We start from the raw sequence: 21,543 nt of genomic DNA on the forward strand, positions 1-21,543 counted from the left end.
TCAAAGTTTATGAATTCTTAGCGACTACTCATCTTGTAATTGAAAACTGGAGTTGAGGACGCGACAGTCTGGGTGGCACCCAGAAGATTAGAAAAAGGGGTTAAGTGTCTCAGCAGGGCTTTTTGCTATTTGTAGGAAAAAACACACCACACTGTACATGATAAATAAGAGCTCTGGTAATGGGGTTGGGGTTTGTAGTTTAATAGTACTGACTTGGTCGCTGTCTTTCTTCTCACAGCTGATCCGATGCCATCAGTCCCGTGGCGGAGCCTGTGGAGACAACATTCAGTCTTACACGGCCACAGTCATTAGTGCTGCCAAAGTGAGTACATCTGCTGCCGGGAGAGGTTATCGTGTCACATAATTATTAGGTTTCCCTGCTGAATTGTACTGTGTGTCATCGCCCCCCCATTCTCTAAGTTGGAAGCACATTTAAGAAACATGCGGCCGTTAGCGCCGTGGATGTGGTCCTGATCCTGCAAAGCGCTGAGTAGCCGATGTTTTTCACAAAGTATCCCTGTCCTACTGAACCTGATTTTTTAAAAATGTTATTTATTACAAATAGTTATTCATATTAGTGATGTCTGTTACAGAAAAATCATAATAAAATGGATTTGTATAGTGCTATTCATAATATTACAAGTTCACGTGATTAGAAGTGAACATTGTGAATTATTAGACTTTTAGCATCATGAAAACTGACTTTACGAGTGCTTTTTGGACTCAGTCACACTAGTATTATACGTTTTAATCTCTCTGAAGGATTACCGTGAGTACTGGAGCCAATTAATCACCTGGCAGCTTTTTTTGAAGGTTAGAGTTTATTAGTGACTGTTGATATCTAGGCTCCATTGCCTAGTTTTCTTGGTTCAGATGACATTATAATATCCATCTGTTTTCAGAGAAATATCTGAGTTTTCAGAATATCAAAGACCATGGCTTGGAAAAATCTCCAACGAGCCAAAGCGTGCGCAGAACTGTTGTTTCACTGTTCCCACACCTCACTCCTTTCCTTGAGGGCTTGCCTGCAGCATTTTGCCAAGTAATTTCTTTTTCTCACACACACACACCCCGAGCGAGTTTTGGCATTGTCTGGCAAACTTTGTGCTGATTACAAGCTTTGTTAACCACTAGCCTTTTCATTCCTGATGTACACAACAAAACAAATCTAATAATAGGAATTAAATGACAGCGCAGAGCAGAAAGCTCAGCGGCGCTGGAGAAAACAGCAGTTACAAGAACCCACAAAGAGGGCCAGAGGATGCCATCCCATGTGAAAACAAAACAGAAAACCAAACAGATCCCATCAGCAGAGCTCTGGACACAGTCTCGCTGTGGCTGGAGGAGGAGAAAAATCACAGGTTTTTACATTGTTGAGGGCAGCTTGAATTGCCGGTCATCTGAAGACATCTGAAATTTGCTGTGTCTCTTTGCATACTTTCACCATGAGCAACAAACAAATAAAAAGGGGGAAAAAAATCTCCTCAGACTCCTTGAATCTCAGCATCATTAGCATGGTTTTTATAGCACAAATAAGTCTGAAAAACCAACTGGCTTGGCGTGATCAGCCACAGTTCTGATCAGATGTGGTAAAATCTCACAAAGGGCCAGGGCACAAGTGAGGAACAGGCCGGAGCTTTCTTAACCCGTGTGGTGGTTGTCAAAGCATTCCCATAGGCATTGAAAACTAAGCAATATTCTGTTTAATTTATTAAAGATATAAAAAAGGAGGATGTCTTTTATAGCTCGTACCCCCACAGACCGTGGATAACTGGGTTTTAAAGCCAGTAAGGACCAGGTGATGACTTTACCTCCTGAGCCAAGGATCATAGGCCTGAAATTCCCACGTTAAGCTGAGCATATACGAACACTGAAATAGTGATATTGCATCATGTGAATAGCTACCGAAGAGAAAATGTATTTCTAATCATAAGAAAGAAAAAGGTTGTTAGCCTCTGTACAGAGATAAAGTAATGGCGAAAGTTAGGAAGATGGATAATCGTAAGGGCACAATCTCTGTACTGCTTTGTATTTTGCCTAGGAAATTGCTTTTGCTGTCAGCTGGCTGATAGATAGAACTGTAACAGACAAGATTAATACTCATATAGTTTTAAATATTTGCACATTTTGGGACTTGAGTATATCTCAGCCTTACTGCATTAATTTGTTATTCCTGGCTGAGTGCACAACACTAAATCTGAAATGTTTAATTTATTGCCGATTTCATTGAATCTTGGCTTACTATCTATCAAGTTTTCATCTCTGATAACTGAAATGCTGACTTTCTTGTTGGCAAATATACACTCCAAATATCTGTTACAGTTTGTCCATCTCATTACCTCACCGTAAACTTTACTTCTTGCTTAAGTAATTCTTCATTTATCAACCCCTGCTGCTGCCGTATCTTCTCAGCCTGCAGTGGTTTGCGAGTCATTTGCTTTGATCAGCAGAGATATTGTATTAGCATTTTGAAAAAAGATGTTTTCTGCTCCTTACACTGCTGCTTTTTGCTTCAGAAGTGGTTCCATAAAGGTTCTTGTTTTGTCAGATTATCTTGGGTTCCAGCCTTTTCTCTGTTTGGCTTCCTGTTTCTTATTGAAGGAAGTGAAAGAACCTTCGTATAAAGGCAAAGGATAAAGCTGAGAGCAAAGAGTCATTTCAACAGGGTCACTTTGGAGAATTACCTTTCAGATCCTTTCTGGAAGGTCTCAATGGCAGTACAGAATATTTACTTTAATAGTGTTCCCTTTGATGACAAATGGTTCTGAATGTCCTGTAGTGAGTGGTGGGTTTGTCCTCAGTGCGATGTGCTGCTCTGGACTATACTCGATGCAGCAAATAAATTTCTTCCTTAATCAAATAACGCAGGAGTCAGAAGCTCTTCTGTTGACTGAGAATACTGAGGTCAAAATCATGGTCATGTTGGAGCGTGTTGCTTACTGGTGCCAAAACTCTTGTTATTCTGGTAACATTATGAAAAATTCCTTTACGTCATCTTCCAATTTGATTTTTCTAATCCCTAGAAGGATTTTATTTTGAAAGTTGGACTTTTTTCCTATTTCTCGTTAGATGTATCTTGCAAGAGTGGTGCTTTCTGCTGTTGCTGGAAAAACACAGACATTTCTTCCAGCTCAGTCGCTTATTCTCTTTTCCCCACATTCTCTCATAATTTTTGGAACCTGACCAAGCAGAAAATTTCTGGAAATAGCAAATGTGTCAAGATTCCAACTGAGGTTAATTTTTCGCAAAGACAGAGGTTGGTCGTGGGGAGTCACGTTCCCGCTCTCTTCTCGTGGGGCTCACACAAACCTTCCCCGTCCTCGTATCTCCCAGCAGCCCCACTTGCTGGTTCAGATAATTTCCTAAAGGTTTCTTCCCCGTCCAACCTCTTTTCAGAACATATGGCAAGAGCAGGAAGGAGAAACATCTTCACAAAGCGTGAGCATTGCAGCAAACATTTAGTTGGAACTTGAATCTCTAATTGATTGTATGTTCATTTTGCTCAAACTAACCATGAGGCTTTCATATTGTTGATTACCCAGGCATATTTTTTTGATATCTCTTTCTGCTTTCTATAGATTTTTCATTTGTAAACAAATAAATAATGTAAAATGTATTTATTATGAGAAACAGGAACAATATGTTGTTTTCTCACTGAAAGGATGTAAGACCTTTGTTGGAACAAAATAGCCTAACAGGCACTGAATGATGCATTTTATTTTTCTCATCTAATTAAAGTTGTACTTATTTTTCAATTAAATGAGGTATGAGTGCATACATTTATTTTAATTAAATATATGTCTTTCTTTGAATGGATGTGAACAGTCTTATTTTTAAGTAGATAGGGTACACATGAGCACACAAATAACTTGTGTGTTTGCGCAATGTGCATAATTGCTCACAGAGGGAATGGAATCGAATATTTTAATTTTATTTATAAGAAAATGTCACCGAGTGTGCACTGGCAGGTTCCCATCAATGACAAAGGACCTGGGACAGTGCAAACTTTAACCTGTTTCATTTAAAATGTATTGGGTCTGTCAAATGTCTAGCGTCAAATTATAAACCAAGTTCTTCTCACCTCATAACTTCTTTAGTTGATTCTTTCTCCATATCTTTTAATCCTATAGTGGTAAAGTGATTTAGCAAAGGCTGCATCTGTTTTCTCTTGTTACCTGATAACTTCTTAATGAGTACTAACAGCTTATGTGAGAGCAAGGTCATTAGCGCTAATGGATGGAAGGGACAGCTGATATGGCATGGGAAAGGTTAAAGATTACCAGCGAAGTTTTTGCAAATATACACACAGCACCAAGAAGTAAGTGCCGTAATGGTTTTGCGCTGATATTTCGGAGCTAATGGCCTCGGCCATGTCGTTGTACACCTTGGACTTCTCAGTACTCCTGCAGTCCCAGGCCAACGTGTAATGGGAATTGGTTTGGCTAGATAAGCGTGGTGGTTTTTTTTTTTTCCTAGAGAGCTGTACTTTTATACCTGTCACTTTGTCATCTGATTTCTCTAGTTATAATATTAAAGATATTTTCTAAAACAGGTCGGTTACAATTCTTGCTCTTTTAACTTGTGTAGGTATTTTGCTGTATATTAATAGTATTTCTATACTGATTTCTCTTTCTTGATGTATAAACTACCGGAGCGTTTGCTATGATTTTAACTCCTGGCCAGAAAGCGGCCTTGTCAGTTTTTGTGAGGAAAGGGCCTGTCGAGCTGCATTCCTGTGATGGCGTTGGGCCTGCTCTGGGTCTGGTCCTCAGATACCGTCATCTGCTTTATGTCACATTTCTCAGTGTTCTCAATTTGCCCCTGTTAAAATTTTATCCTCATCTGTTGTATCCGAGTATAAAAAGAAAGACGAAGAAGCAAATGGCAGGATATTGCTAAAGACACTAAACCCCAAAGACATTCCTGTGCTAAAGGCCCGGCTCGATTTCAGTGGTAGCGCCTCCATTAGCAGTAATGGGCGAGTCCATCAGCCGAGGCAGCTCAGAGGTTAATCAGCCTTCCTGGCGGGATGCGCCGTCAATACCGTGTGGCGCCTCGTTCTGTTGGCCCTTCAGAGGTTTTCCTGACAACACACTAACAGACTTTGTGTAAGTCATTTCCTATGAATTATTAAAACAAACGTTTGGCTGCTAATTGATGAACACTAATGTGTTTTCTAATCACTGCAGTTTGAGATTTTAGCACTAAACAAAGCAGTTGCAATTGATTTGTGGCTGCTTCTTGGTTTCAGCCTGTGATCTGTACATTTTTTTTTTTCAATTTAGCAGGCAGCTCAGCTTGTCTTTTTAGTTAAGAATTGGCTTGTTATAGTGTCATTCCATTCTGATCTCTTTTGCTACTTCTTATTTATATTGCATAATAAATCTGCTCAGTTCTTTATAGGCGAGTAAGGTGCAGTCCTTGATTCAAGGAGAGAAAGTATTTAAAGTTGTAGCTTGGATTTTCTTATTTTTATTTTTTTAAAACCTATCTCTCTCCTACTGTGCACACTGCCCCACTTTCTCCAAATCAAATAACGTAAAAACAATCCTCGGCATTTTTAGATAATAAAAGCTGGTGCAATGAATATGTTTTCAAACCCGCGTCTGGCAAACACACAGGCTATGGAAAGTCATGTTATTTTTAATGGGATCTGCATGTGCTTTGTCCAGAGCTGTCCCTTCTAGTACCTTTTTAATTTTGCCGAGTTTGAGTCCCATATTCAGTTTTAGTGCTGCAAAAGGCATAATTGCTGAGAAACAAAGGAATGTGTCTGTCAGATCTACCCGAGGCCAAACTCCTTGTCTCTCACGCTTGTGCAGAAGTCATAACTATTTCAGCATTAACCACTATGGGCTGTAAGGATTTCTCTGGGTAACACTGTCCACACCCCCATCTTGGCTTCATCATTTGATTCTTCTAACTACCCATGCTCTGCACCTCCTGGAATAAATAAATAAGAAAGTTAAAGAAAGAAAAAAAAGTATCATTTAGGCAACTTTAAAATATTTATTTTTTCAATAACGTTTTGGAAGCATTTAATTCCAAAATAAAGGTGAATACTACAACTTGATAGGATGCTAAATATTTTCGAGACACTTCTGTTCCTTACAGCCTTTTGCAGCTTATATATCCCTTGTAAAAGCATTTGTGTGGTTCTGGTGCGCACAATCTCGTTGTATTAATTGTGTTGAGAAGAAACTGAAGATGGGTCCAAAAACCAGCCCTAAATGTTATTTCCTGGTTCTCTTTCTAGACGATCAAGACTGGACTTACGATGGTTGGGAAGGTGGTGACGCAGCTGACGGGGACGCTGCCGTCGGGAGCCACCGAAGAAGAGATTTTAGCTCATAGCAACATCCGCCGCAGCCCTTTGGTGCCGGGAATTGTCACCATCATCGACACCGAGACCGTCGCAGAAGGGCAGGTAATGCAGTTCGCACACAAAGAAACAGAATGTGCTTTCATTTTCATGGAAATCTCAGGAAAATGGAATTTATGCTTTTGAAAATGAAAAATAGATGAGTTTTTTTGTTTGGTCAAAAACTTTTACAGACACACGCAGCTGTGATAAAGTCTTATTTGGTACTGAAATTAAGCCAAAATATATATTGTCCGCAGAACTTATTTATGTGGCACTTTGACAACATCAAGTGTGAAGTGTCAGATTTTGTCTCTCTAACACTTGTTCATAATTGACATTGATTTATGCTGATCAGTTGGAATGTATAGTAGTCTGATTATATTTATTAATATATAATGTGGCTGGAAAATGTGATTGTCTAGAAATACGGCAAATTGTTGAATTACAGCTTAAAAAAGATGATGAGTGAAGTTGGATATTAAGTATAAAACCTTATAACTTTACATAAATTTCAAAATGAAAATGTCATCAAGCACGATGCTGTTTTGTGAGGCATATGTAGTGTTTCACTAATAGTATACGGTACTGTGTTTCAGGCAAAATCGATCGTTACAAAATCCATACCCTTATCACCCACACTTCAGATTGGTGTTTTGGACTGTTTTTATGGCAGAAGATATCCACGTTTTGTTTATTTCTGTCAATGATTTCATTTTTAAGTGTTTGATCCTGGAATCAGTGTTTATGCGGGACTCACATACGCTTTCTTATTCTGTAACAATTTTACAAAATGTTTTTCCTAATGTTCACATTTCTTGAATTTAAAAAAGAAAAAACAATTTCTTTCTTTGTGTTTTCCCCTGTCTTTATGATGCTTGTTGGAGGTAATTTAGTAAAGTATGAAAGATAAATCAGTAATCAACTTATTTTCTTTTCCTACCTGAGAGGAAAATAAGATGTTTTAGTTTAAAACACACAAACCAAACAAAATCCCCAGGATACTGTTTGAGCTGTGGTTGTTCCTCGAGTACTTAGCCAAGTAATGTTCCGTTGACAGGGGATTATTCATATAATGTTATAGGCCTTTTCTTGCAAAATTAAAATAAAGGAGAGAATGGAAAAAAGAATGTCGTCTTTATAAGCTACTACAGAGTCAGGTCTTAAAATGAGTTTGACCATTGGGGTTTGTTTTTGTTTCCTGGAAATAAAGGTCTTTTGGCTCTTGTTGTACTGCCAGAAGAAGATAGAGAGCGAGAGAAGAAAAATTTTGCTTCATAAATTTCTGATGAAGCCTCGTTTACTGTGGTCGTGATTTCTGACGGTCATTGTCTGAGCTGTGATTCCTCCGCAGAGGCCTGGGGAAAAGCAATGCCATAGCTTAGATTTTTAAGTCTTGTTATGGATGATTTAGGGTTTTTATGAACTTGTCCTCTGACCTTAACAATAGTCGGGAGCCATCAAGCCGAAAGGGCATTATGGAAAAGGAGTTGTAAAAATGATAACGCTTGTCTTGTCCAAATACTGCTGCTGTAACATAAATAAGCCATCAGTTCCAGTAAAAGAATTTTTGTCTTGAATCTCTTGGGAAGGAGGCTTTAAGTTAGAAATCCTAATTGTTTGTATCTCATTCATATTTTTGTGATCTGAAGTTTTAAAATGCTATTAAATTAATAATTTATTTTCAGTGCTCAGATCTGCTTTCAGAATTAGCATTATATTTCCTTTTTTCCAGGAAAAATAGAGGAATCTTTCTTTTGCATTGTTTTGTGATACAGGAGACCTTTTAACAATCTTGTTTTTTACTAAAATCTGCATCCAGCAAAAAGAAAGTTGATTAAAAATAGCTACATTTTGTGCATGGTCTAAATACAGGCTGTCATTCAGCTCTGCCCCAGTAAAGAACCTCCTGACACAAGGGGTGTCACGCGTGCTCGTGATCCCAACTGAGTTCTTGTCCATCGCTCAGCTGCGTTTCTATTTTCAGGTGGAAAGGTAAAGTTTTTTGTGCAGCTTCTGACAGTGGCACTTGCATGAGTGTCGGGGACCCTGTGCGGGCAGAGCGGGCGAACGGGGACCCGCTGGCTGGTTCCCGGCCCAGAATTGATTGGAGCTTCAGTTCAGGAAAGCGTTTTGGCAAGTCTGACCTCTAAATGACGCCAGGAATCTCGCCGAGCGAATCGCGGTGGCTCACGTGCTTCAATATAAACTCCTCGTTAGGCATCGTGATGACGTGAAATCCGTGCGGCTCTTTGAGCTACGTAGTTTCTTTCTCACAGCATTAATTTCTGAAATTATTTTACTTTTCTGTGGCAAATTGTTTTGCTGATAGTCGTCATCCAAAGTACGTTATTCCTGACGCTTCGTTTGAAATAAGAGTGACTGAGCAACGCCGAGCGCAGCTCACCTGTGTTTTAGAGGAAGGAATCACCGTGCAGCAATTCCCGCCGTGGTTTAGTCTCAGTTCTCTTGCTGCTACCTGGCAGTGATTTTTCTAAAGTTACTGGTTTTTCATCCCAGTTTTCAGATTCCAGGTGGGAAATAAGAGCTCTGGAGGGTACAAAGAACCACGTAGTGCCATTCCTGCCTCCTCCGTGAGGATGGTGCCTCTTTGAAATGTAGAATTTTTGCTGGGCGGGGATGCTGCTGGTGGCTCTGCCCGGCACAACCATCACTCTTCCTGCACCGCCTGGGAAACCGTGAGAGTTGGGGATGCCTACCAAGTCTCTTCTGGGCTGAATTAATTAATTTCTCCTTTTCAAGGAGAAATAAGCCCTTTTTCAGTAGGGGAGCAGCTGCGGGGTTTGTGTGTGTGTGGTTGTTGTTATATTTTTTTATATATATATAAAGGCTTGCAAAGTGATGCATGTGCTTGTCCATTTACCTTGAGCACAGCAACACAGGTTGTGAAGGTGGAGTGAGCTGCTCTCTGTGTATGAACGCACAGATTTATCTGCCAGTAGGACAATTAAGGCACATGTTTTGGACGTAAGGCAGAAGGACTAACTACAGCTCGAAGTTCTCACTAGTTTTTTATTGTATCTGCCATTTCAAAGATACCCCATGTGAAGAACATGAGGTGGAACTCAATGCATTTAATGAACTGTACAATGGCGGAGGTTGAAGTGCTGCCTTACCACTGAAAACATACAATTAAAGACCAAGGAAATCTTCTAATGTAATTTTGCAGGGTTAAATCTGTAGGGAAAATATTTTTAATAATCCCTATGAATGCAGATATTGTAGTAAAATCTCATACCCAGCGGTTGTTTATATGTTGGCTCCTACTTTCAGAATTGATGGTGCTTTAAGAAAATTTGAATTATGGAGTAATTAAATAAATGCAAAGGAATGGAGAATTATTGAAGTTGGCTGTCATGATATATTCGTAAAAGGAGTAGAAATACTTACAGAGATGCCCAAGTAACTTTGTGGTAAACCAAAATATGTTAACAAGGTCGTATGCGTGTTTAAACTTCCTTCTAATGAAGTGTTAGCAAACTTTTCAGTTACACGTAATGACTATTTATTTGAATCTGTTAATTAGTTGAAATGGATAAAACTAAAGCTGTACAGATGTCCTCTTTTTCAGTAATTGGAATTAAATGTGTAAGACTTTAGTGGCTTGAGTTTTAAAGAAAAATTATTTTCTTTCAACCTTTGTTTCTGTATTCTTAATTAATTCTTCAGCTAGGCCACCCACATGTAGTCTGCAATAATGACCTTTCTCAAAAGTCGCCAGTTTTGTGACTGAATGTAAATCTGTTAAACATCTAACATTTAGTTGACAGAGAAATATGCGGTCATTTAAAAAATACAAAACTTGATTCTTAATGCTTTTGATACAGCGAGGTGATTGATGGGTTATCATTGTGTTGCGTTCACAGATCATCCAAAACACATGCAAATATTTGAGGAAATATTTTAAAAATAACTTTTAAAAACAAGATAACATGTTGAGCGTTTTATGTTTTAAAATGTGATTGGTGATTTTTTTTTTCTGTTCCCTATTAACTTTTTATTGCATTAAAGAGGAATTTTCAGAAAAAAACTGCAGACTGCTGCGGTTTGAAAAGTTCATTTTCATTTGGTAAGGAGCCGATAACAATTGAACCAAATAAAGATGCTTATCAGGAGCAAGAATTGTTGGGGAAACTTTGGTCTAAAGCAAAAAGAAGCTTGAAGAGTAAAGAGTATTTGATAATAAAACTTTAACTGCCTACATAATTCCACTGGTCATTAACACCGGTGCTTTTATTTCTAAGAACAGCTTTCACAAAGGCTAATTTGATGTTCTAATGCTCATATACTTGGCATCAATTTTCCTCACTTTTTATATCTACGTGTATTACAGAAGAATTTTTTATATATAAAATATAAAAAGAGCAACAGGATTCCCTCAGAGCATAATACTGTCTGCCTTACTTTTATTAAAGGAGATCTGGTTTTTGTCAAGAAGACATTTTTGTCTCAGATAAATGGTTCAGGCTGAGCGCAAGGCTGGTTTGAGTTTCTGCTGGGTTCTATTAAAAGGAGTGCAGTAGTTAATGCCCCAGATTTATCACTTTGAGCCCTTTTCCACTGATGTTTGACCTTGGCTGTAAGTTGGGGGGGTCGCTATGGGGGGGGATACTTTTGTACACACATCTTAGGAACTGAAGCGACCCCTGCCCTGAGTTCAGCTCTTTAAATTAATGGGGATCTTAATAAGTACACATGCAAAGATCTCTTTATTATATAATATTCGTATTTATAAATATTGCCAAACCTATTTGTTTTTACGATGATGGGATTATTCTTTCTTAATTTTATTAAGAGTAGGACCTGCTTGATTAGATTTGTGTCCATTTTTATTTGTGTTACTTTCATGTTTTATTTAAAAACATGTCTCCACTGGGATAAGTGGTGTAATTTGCCTTTAAAGATTAAAATAATTGAAGTCCTAATTATTAGTGGCTTCTGTTCAGCTGTACGGAAGATAACAGCGAATGAAGAAAAATATGGCATAGGAGAAAAAAGCTTTGGCTTCGGCTATCTCTTGCCTCAAAGCAAAGGCTGTTTTCTGATAGTAAGTGTAATGATGCCGTAGGTGTTTTGTCTGTTTTTCTTTTAGACTAAGATAAAGTGGACTCGGTTCTTCTCCGCTCAGATGTGCTGTTGTGTGGAGCTTTAGTAGGGCTGGATTGAGGGAGCTGCCGCGTGGGCTCAGCGCGGCCGGCAGACTGCGCCTGGGCAGCTTGTTTGAAGATGACGTTCTTGATAAAATACTATTTGGGTGTCACGAATAGGCTGAGTAGTAGAAGAGCCTCGATGTTTCTTCCTTGTCGGTTGTTTTTCTTAAAGTGGTGTTTCTGTTTGTAATGGGGAGCTCTGCAAGTAGGACACTGGAGCATCCTCTGAACCTCAGAGACTCTGCAATTGAGTCGTGCTGAGATTTCCGAACCTTTTTCAATGAAAGACTTTGTAAGGTCTTCTACTTGTAATAGTAGAGTGGTTAGAGGGCACTACCTTGGCGAACGAAGCCTGTTTGGCGTGAAGAAAGTTGCAGCCTTGGGATTGCTGTGGGCTTTGTGCGCTCTGTGTGGCCGGAAGCTCAATGAGCCGCTGCTTCCAGCGTTTCGACAGCACTTGCCTGCGTTATTAGGCAATTTGTACCGCTGTTTCGACTTCCAAGAAAAATTTCCAACTCCGCTCTTTTCAGTGGTAAGAAACCATAAACTGGCCGAAAGGAAATGGTTGTGCAGTGTCAGTATTGATTTAACGTGCTATTTGTTACCTACGGACACGGTTCTCTCCAGCACCTCTGCAGATTGTGTCTTCCGTCTCAGCCTCCGCACGAAGGGGTTTCTGAAATGTGTGGAGCCTGTTGTGGTGGAGACCAGGAATTCTTCTTCATGACTGCACAGCTCTGGTCTTTGTCCTTGTCTGCACAAAATCTGTCCTGTTTGATCTCTCCAAATTTATATAAACCCCCTCGTACTGAGGCAGGTATATCCATTTAAAGATCTCTAATACAGAAATAATGTATTCCAGTCTGAAGCATCTTGTGTTACATCAGCGAAATTTAGTCTTTCTTAGGTTGTCTCCAATGGTGAAAATCACGTGTTTGTAAGGCCGTGCAAGCTCTGAATTGGCACAAGAACCAGGCGTTTTTATGGCAGGTTTGGAAGGAACATTTCTGAAGAGGCTCTTCTTTGGTTGATGATGTAGCGAAGTCAACTGCTGTAATTCCTTTTGATTTTTTTTTTTCCCCCTCCTTCCTTTATAGTGCTGAGATTTTAACCAGTGGTATCCGTTTTCCCCAACTGCCCCCTGCAAAAGTGCAGGGGAAGGACACGACAAATCTCACAGTGCTGCCCGAAGATTTCAATGCAAGTTGGTGATCTTAGAATCAGTACTTTTCTCCAGTGTTCCACAAAGTTTTATTTTTTCATGCTGATTTTAAAAAGATGAGCATCTTTTTCGACTTACCAGCTGTCAAGGCAGGAGGTGCCGTGGCACCGGCACAACCTGAACTGTGGATTCTCCACTAGTCAAGGACTTCCAAAGTTTTGAGTAATGAAGGTGCTTTTGCGGGATTTTTTTTTAAACTTGGCTGATGCAGGAGACTGATGTATTTAAGCTCTGCCTGAGCCAGGCGAGGGTTTTCGGTGCCCACAGCTCACAGTGGCTTTTCTTTATTCTCCATGGGATGTTACGCTACTAAGTGCTTCTTCCTTGTGTTTCTGTGACAAACAATGGAATTGTGGAACAGCCAGAATAAGGACTGTTTTGTTATACCTGAAAATCAGCTTTTACAGTGAAAAGTAAAGGTTTTTAAAAGCTCCTTTTAGATTAAACGTGAAGGGTGTTTTTTCCAGGAAGATAATTGTAAGCAGTGATTTAAAGTAATATTTTAAAGCATAGAATCAGTTGGCATAGCAAACACATGTAATAAGTGGTGCATTTATCGTTAGTTTAAAAAACCAGAAGCCACCCTGAATTAATCCAGTTTACAATGTGTGGAAGATGATGCATGTGAAATAGGCTGTATACCTGTTTAACAGTGCTTTAGATACTGTTGTTTCTAGATTAAATATTTTTGTTTAACAGACTAGATGTATAAAAACCAAACAAACAACCCTTCTGTTTCTTTTTTAAAGCTGGTCTATGATTTTACTTTATCATCATTGTGTCTCTTTAATTAGAGCAAAATGCTTAGGATAAGACCGAGTTACCTAAAAGTGGAAGCTGTGAAAAGCTGATGTATAGGGGTGATTTAGTGCAGTTCATAGAGGCTGAGAAAAGAAGAGTTTCTTTGAAAAGCTCTTCGGAAGATCTCCAGACCCTTTGGTTAGTGGTTCTGGAATAAGCACGAAATGCTGACAACGGAAAGCAAAACCATAATTGTGCTTATGTGACAGTGCCAAGTAATTGGAACATTTAAAGTCAGTCAGGCGCAGGCCTCTTCGTCCGTATTACGTGACTTCTTTAAACATTTAAAGATGATTTCTCTTTTTGAAGCATAAAAATATCTTCAAATTATTCTGATATCTGTTAGGAATAGGAAGTATTAAAAACCTTTCAGATTATTTTGGAAGCAGCAGACAAATTATTCTGAACTTGAAATGGGAAATTTTGCACTGTCTTATTAAGAAGGTGGTTTTTACTCACCACAGAAACCCTTTTAAGTCCTTTTTTGACAGAGCTTTCTCATTGTTTTATTAATTTAGTCTCCGACATGATGTAACCAAGGAATAAAATACTTCTACAGCTCTCGCATATGTTTTATCCACACATCTTTTGGTTCCCTTCTATAAATCTAAGAATATCTTTTCCTTTTCATACACTTAGGTATGAAGGATCCTGTGTCCTCTAGAGGTCCTTTTGCATGTCTTCAGTCAGCTTTAGAGTGGCCCAAGTAGTTTTATCAACTTCAAAAAGCCTTTTGTTTAAAAACCAAATTTGAGCATGTCTCGTATCTGAAAAACTTAAAGTTTGTGTTTAGTTCACGTGCAGTTATATTTCTAATTCATACCACTGCGCACACCTTATAAAACAATTTCTGTATCATGAAGCTGGTATTTTTTCTCAGGTGTATTTTTACTTCTTGACGTCCCTGTGTCTCTGTTTGTGTTGTTCAGGTCCTGGTCAGCGAGGACTCCGACAGTGACGGGATCGTGGCCCATTTCCCTGCGCATGAAAAGCCGATTTGCTGCATGGCTTTTAACCCCAGTGGTAAGTTATTTTACCATTTTAATGTGGTAGTTGTAAACACGATGGAGCCAGTAAAATGCCATAGGTATCTGTCCCATTGCTTTGGAGATACGTGTTGCGATACGTGCAAATATCTCCTTGCTGCTACAGGGATTTTGACCTTTGCTGTTGAGTGTTGAACGTGTCATACACTGGTTAATTTGTCTTTTTCTGGGAATTTCAAACTTCAGCAGCTCTCACACTGTGCTCTATGTGAGCAGATTCAGTCTGCCACTGCAGATGTAGCAGAAGGACTAAGGAATTTTCTCTGTCGGGTGTCCAGCCAGGTATCCAGGTGTTCCAATGCGCAGGGATCCAGAGGATCAGCACATGCGAATTGGACTCCTCCATAAATATGGAAACAAAATGAATCATTTCACTGGCCCTGGTTTTTAAACTTAACGCTGCCATTACGTGTTTGGTTGATGAAGAGTGTGTGATTCTACCCTCTCTCCTGAGCCAAATCAGCTATAACCTGAAAATACTTTTAAGAATCTCCTCAAAAGTACCTATTCCTCTCCTTCCTCTTTCTAAATGAACAATGACTGTGGGCAGCAGAGAAAACTACAAATCTTGTCTGTTAATAAATCGTATTAACTTGACTTTAAATGTGTATACCAGTCTATCTACAGACAGCAAAGAAGAGGGGTTGGCTGATTGCAGCAGCTAGCAAAATGGCCACTGAATCCACAGCTTCCACTTGCCTAAATTAACGGTTTCTGAAATGTAGCAAACGCCATGAAGATCTTGAGGACAAAGTCACATTTCAAAGGCTAAAACTAAATGTATGTCATTTATGTTTTCACTTTTCCTGACCAGTTGGTCTGATCCTGACATCCCATCTGTTATGTCAGAACTCTTTAATGGTGGTGTGCGGTTCACAGCGTTTTCACTGGGAGGTTTTGACACAGAAAACCCTATTCTCATCTGGCTGAATTTTCTTCTGATACCTCAGAGAATTTTTTGCTGAACTCTGTGCATTTCACTGAGAATCGACTGTGCCGATTCCAGAACAGTAATATTTTTGCTTCGTATTCTGGTTGCAAGATAATACCTAGAGTTAAGCAATGCTAATTAAGTGAAATAAATACAACTGCTTAAATTAAAATGCTTTATAGGTATTAATGAAGTGCCTTCTTAAGACTATTTTTATAATTGTGTAAATTTAAGGGAAACAATGTTTATGCAAAAGCAAATTAGCTTGTTCCTTTTTATATCGAAGGATATACTTGCATATTATTGGATTACTTGTAGCATAATCAAGTTCTTTTGGTTTGCTCAGGTACTAAAATTACAATCCTTTGTAGATCATACAGCGGACTGTTACCTTAGATCTAATGGTGCCATAAGATACCTGATGGCAAAACACTTATTCTAATTGGTGTTATTTTTGACTGATTGCAAATTCTGTCGGAGGTATTTGCAGGGGGGCTGATTCACAGCCAAGTATTGAGTCCTGCTGCCTGTTCTGGGGACAGGAATATCAAACCAGTTGGACTGGGAGCTGGGCTGCCTGCGCTGTGAAAGCCGCTCTCCACACAGGGCTCTCTGGGCTTTATTTAACATCAAGGCAGAATTCTGTTTGAAGCCAGTGTTGTAAGTAACATCATCTTAATCCATTATATAGTGGTATATTGCCAGTCGAGCTGATCTCATTACAAAGCAGAACAAAACAAGAGGTGGCTTTTGATACCGTCTTTGTCTATGGGCTGGTTGGAGTGAAAAACCACTTCTGCTGCAGCATCACTACACAGCAAACACAGCGACTGCAAACGGGGAGCACCGACCTGTTTCAGTGAACTATTTTATCCTGTATGGCTGAGCAAAAAGCTTAATTTCATCATGTCTCATCCCAAGAGCCCATGAGCCGCACAGGTATTCGGGTCTGTAAAAACTTACAGGATTGTGTTAGGAAAATAATTAAAATAACAAACTTGAAGGATCATTTCTGAGTATACTTAGGGGGCACCATAGCTGTTCTCATAAAGTTGCGCAGCATGTCCCTGGTTACCTTTTCCAGACCCTTACGTTAATAAAAGCTTCCTTCTGGGTCGGTTGTTTTGTGGAGACTGTAAAAGTTGCAATCTAAGACGTAGAGCAAATCATGTTTAACATTAGAAAGGGAAAAACAAAAGGAGACAAACTGCAGTTCCTGGTAGCTTAGGTTTTCTCTGTGTGTTTTCCTGTATACATCAAATTTTAGTTTTCGAAGAGTTGTGCTGGTTACTGGGGGAGTGGGTCACTGGGGTTTTTGGAGTGCGGAGGGAGGGTTTGTGCTGCAGCTGAAAACTGTCAGCCAGGCATCTCCTCTACAAATCCCACAGTCCTATGGAATTTCCAAAAGCCAGTCCCTGCGTATGTTGTTATTGCCTCTCTGCTTAACATTTTTCATTTTAATAGGTAAGATATGTAGTAGTTCAATAAAAGTGAAAAAGAACTGGTCCTCCTTTGGCATTTGTTGCTGATTGAATCTTCTGGAAACAGACCTGAAATGCTTACCGGGTCCTTATTCTAGTGGTAAAAATAAAAATTATGATGTGAGGCTCCTTAATGTGCTCTCTTTGCAGTCGTGCTGTCAGGTGTGGGGACGGTGTTTCTCCTGGCCATGGACACGCTTCCTCTGTAACATTCTGGTTTTGGAAGTGTGCTTCATAAATCTGATCGCAAGTTCAGGTGACTTGGCAGTGTTACTTGTTTGCTTTTTTTCCTTTTTTTAATTGCCAGAATATGAGTATTTTGTGTATCCTTCTCTTCCGTAGGAAGCTGACACAGTTTTTCTCTACACTTTATTATATGTCAAAATAATGATTTATTTATATAATGCTGTAGATGCCAGTGGTTGCTTTTGTGACTTAGTGAAGATAAGGTCACTCCTGTTTGGATTTTTAGCCATGCGTTCAATCTGCTCACCTTCTGTGTGAGGAGGGTTATGGAAGAACGATACAAATGCAAGCCATCGCTAGGACGCGTTCAAGTGAGACCCCACCAGCGGATGGCCGGCCATTGTTTGCAGACTGCATCTCAAAGGAAAAATTAAAAACCCAGGAAAACTTACACGACGGACTAAGGCTGCAAAATGAACTCAAAAGCAAACAGGGCCGGGCTGAGCGACTGGCATGCGAGCTGTGGCGAGCGGCTGCTATTCATAGACCCGAAATTAAAGGACGCAGTTAAACGCAGTTGTGAAATGTCCAGTCCGACAGCTGTGTCGAGTTTGTTTTTCAATTTCTCGCTGCCTTTCTTGTTTATTAGCTGTGACTCTGAGGTCAGAATTAGAACAAATATTTTAATGGCAGCGTTTGTGCTGTTGGCAGCCCCGGGCTGGTCGGGGCAGAGCCGGTGCCTCCCGACCGGCACCGACTCACCTCGGAGGGACCTTCCCCAGTGTCACAGCTGTAAATGGCACAACCGGGCAGCATCCCGGAATCTGCTTTTTAGTCCTCTTAGCAAACTGGACGTGCTAACGGGTCTCGTTTTTCAGGAGGCCAGAAGGGAGGATCCTTCTATGGATTTTTATCATGTTCAAAACTAAGAATTGTTCTCTTCGTTTTGACAGGTCGGAGGTATAAAGGCCTTTATGAACTGTCATAATTAAAACCAACTTGTGCGTAAATTATTATACGCATCTATTCCTACTACAGAAATTGTTATACATGCTTTTAAGAGTAACTTTAGAGTCTATGGGGCTGTAGTTTTTATTTTAGTGAATTGCCCTCACCGCATTTAAAAGTAAATTATAGACATTTTATTTGTGCTAAAGCTGAACAGTAGTTGCTAAATACATTGTTGTCCACACTTGCGCTAGTTCTATACAGCCAGAGATAATACAATAAAAATAGAATCCATACGGAAGGAAATAAGATCAGTGTTTCAGAAATCAGTTCCAGGCAGATTGGTTTTTACCTTACATTTACTGTTTCTATCGGCCGAATTTCATGACAAACTGTAAGTTTCTGCTCCACCTTCTAGGAAAACAGAAAATTTTATAAACACGCCAAGCCTAATGAAGTTTTATAAATGGAGAAGCTAAAAGTATTGAATTTTTTATTTTAACTTTTACTTGAAATGTGGAATGTATGTATTTTTAATATATAGACATTTCTTACTAGTATTTCAAAGAAGATAAAAACTCAATTATTTGGATTTTGAATGTTGCATCCATCAAGGGTTTGATGCAGATTTCCCAGGGCTGGAAGTTACAGAATTTCTTTTCACCTGCCTCCTAAATACAAAGAGTGTAAGTGACGCGGGGCTGTTCCATGTGATGGGAACAGTTGGTTCAGCCCTTGCATCTTGACCAGCTGCTCCTCTTGCTGTAGCAAATGTTATCAACAGGCCTGGAAATAACCAAACCCCCTGGTTTTTAATTCTGTTTCTATCTTCATTAATTTTTTTTAGGGCAAAAATATGTTGCCTACAGTAGAATCTTCTGCCTACAAAATGCGGCTCGTGTGGGACGGAATTTTTGACGATTAGCTGAAAAAGGAACCTATTTCTCAGTATTTGGAGTCGGTGTTGTAGCTGACACGTGGATTCTGTTTATTTGGGATGGTTTATGGTCATAAAATTGGGATTTTCCAGGATTTATAGAAGTATGAAGCACAAGGATGAATATTCTTGAACTTGAGTCATTGATTGGACTCAACTTGACACAACAAATAAATCCGTGTGTTACCCAAAGGCCGTTTGCTGGAGACACTGGAAGAGCGGAGGAAGGTGGATCAAGGCGTAACTAATCAATCATAATTTTTGCTTTCCATGTTTGAGATTTTGATTCCAATAAAAACATTGAAGATATTGATACAATCCAGTTTTTAAGTGGAAATCACGTGGTTTTGTGATTGTAAAACTTCTGTCTGGTGCCTAAGAAAGTGCTGTCTGGTTCGGGCAATTTTTGTCCCTGATACAAACATATTCTCCAGCACTCACGTTTTTAACGAACAAATGTGTGACCAAACATTAGCTGGTTTCTTTTCATGTCTAGGAGAATACTTTCTAATCAATTTTAGGTATTCCAATTAAAACCAAAAATTTACTGTATATCAAAATTATTGATCATTGCACAGGTTAATTGTGTTTTTTGGCAAGCTTTTTGTATGATACATAGATGATAGCTGTGCTTTGTAGGTTAAATTTGAGATGGTTGGTGACAGTTTTAATGAACGCTTTAAAGTCATGTTCATTTTCTTGTGCCTAACGTAATTTCATTCTGTGCAATTGGCTGGTTAATGGACAGGCTGGTCATTTATCTCGCGCGTGGGTCAGTGAGTTTCTTGCTCATGTCCCTGCGGAGGGAGGAAGGCCCAGATCCTCTGGTGTTTGCCGAGGAAGGTACAACATGTTTTTACCATTTGACACGATGCGTGGGTCACAACTGAGCAGCAGCCCCAGTATTTTTTAAATTATTATTTTTATTTTCTTCTTCTTTTTTCTTTTTTTTTTTCAGAAGTGAAGTTACACCCTCCTTGCATTTTACGCTGTCACTTTCACAACTTATAGCTAAGGTAAAGCGAGGGGAAATTAGACCTAAATTTTAGGTACGTCCACTAATTCTGAGAGTCTCGATATTCAAATACCGTGTTTGATTTTAGAGGATGCAGGGACATTATCCCTGTCCTGTGCATCCCCGGAGTGAGCTGAGCTCTCGTGTTCCTGGGTGGTTCCACTTGCCGCAGGAGCCTCAAGCCCCACAGCCCGATGTAGCGGCTGATTTTGGAAGCTGGGCTGAGCTATTTGGGCAGAACAGGAAATCGTATTAGGGTCTTAATTCCTTTGTCTTCACCTGTGATCGTTGGTGAAATCTGGGCTGCTCATGGACCCCGTTCTCCATACAGGGTTTTGAACCTCCTAGTTTCAGATTTTCACTCTTGCTGTTGATCCGGGACTAGCCAGGCTGGGCCTGGACTGTAGCGTTGGACACCGATGAGCAGCTTTTATTCCCTGTTACTGGAGCACATGTCTCAGTGTATCTGTTACTGGTGTTGTTTTGGGATCCTGGTTCAGAGTAGAAGCTTGCGCATCTGTTCGGAGTTTGTTTAATTCTGAATCATTCATCACAGTCCCTATAAGGTTTGTGCCCTGGTTCTCGGTTACGCCGTGGAGCGAAGGCTTCGATACCAAGAACTGTATCTACAAAAACTCCAGTAGGTGGCTGTGGGTAGCCAGGAAATATGAGAATTATCCTCTATTTGATTTTTTTTTTTTTTTAGAGGTTGTGCTTCAGTCGCCAATTTGTTAAGACAAGTAACTAGACTTAGAGCCTCTGGAAAGGACAATTTGTTACAAAGGCTTAGTGGTGGTCCCTCGGGACAGCCTTTTTCAATAAAAGCTTTTTTCTATACATCTTAAATGCATTCAAAGAAGTGTTTGCCAGCTACAGGATTCTGTCACGGCTTCTTACCATTTTAGGAGGAGCAAAAGGTGCAATATTTTTCAGTACAAGCCCTTAAAACCAAACTGGAAATACTATAACTACGTAAAAAATGCCTGTAGCTGTAGCTAAGTACACCCTCCGTTTGGCAGTAGCACCAACTTTAACACTGGTTGGATGGGGGAGGTATATTCTAATATACATAAAGAATATATATGACATCCGAATGTTGAATAGAAAAGTGTAAATTCATAGAGGTACCTTGCAAATTCAGAATGGGATGAGTTCTTGAACAGGGAAGAGATGGGGATGTAGGACTTGATCCTTGTGGAGTCGAGGGCAAGGTGGTAAGAAAAATTCTGAAGAAATAGGTTTAGAGAAGAAGAAACAAATTGGTGGTGAAGCGCGAGACTTTTCAGGCCATGGCAGCTGGATGAATAGTGGCAGAATTCCAGCAGCGCGAGGGAGACGGGATGGAAAAGAAGTTTGCAAACAGTGGAGAAAACAAAGAGCAGAAATCAAAGCTCTGGGTCCAATTTCAAACCAGTTTGATAGAAGAAGACAGGTTAAAAAGAAA

At 39.7% G+C, this 21,543-nt stretch overlaps 1 protein-coding gene across 8 annotated transcripts in view; it reads left to right on the forward strand.

Annotated features, from left to right (window-relative positions):
- Window positions 1–21,543, forward strand: part of BCAS3 (BCAS3 microtubule associated cell migration factor) — a 304,791-nt gene that overhangs the window by 49,309 nt on the left and 233,939 nt on the right. For all 8 annotated transcript variants that reach the window (XM_065647149.1, XM_065647152.1, XM_065647150.1 and 5 more), the window contains exons 11-13: window positions 239–322; window positions 6,257–6,427; window positions 14,485–14,578. In XM_065647149.1, coding sequence (XP_065503221.1) covers window positions 239–322; window positions 6,257–6,427; window positions 14,485–14,578 — 349 coding nt within the window. The remainder of the gene's footprint in view (window positions 1–238; window positions 323–6,256; window positions 6,428–14,484; window positions 14,579–21,543) is intronic.

Source organism: Caloenas nicobarica, chromosome 17 (genome assembly GCF_036013445.1).
Source record: "Caloenas nicobarica isolate bCalNic1 chromosome 17, bCalNic1.hap1, whole genome shotgun sequence".
NCBI classification, from domain to species: Eukaryota; Metazoa; Chordata; class Aves; order Columbiformes; family Columbidae; genus Caloenas; species Caloenas nicobarica.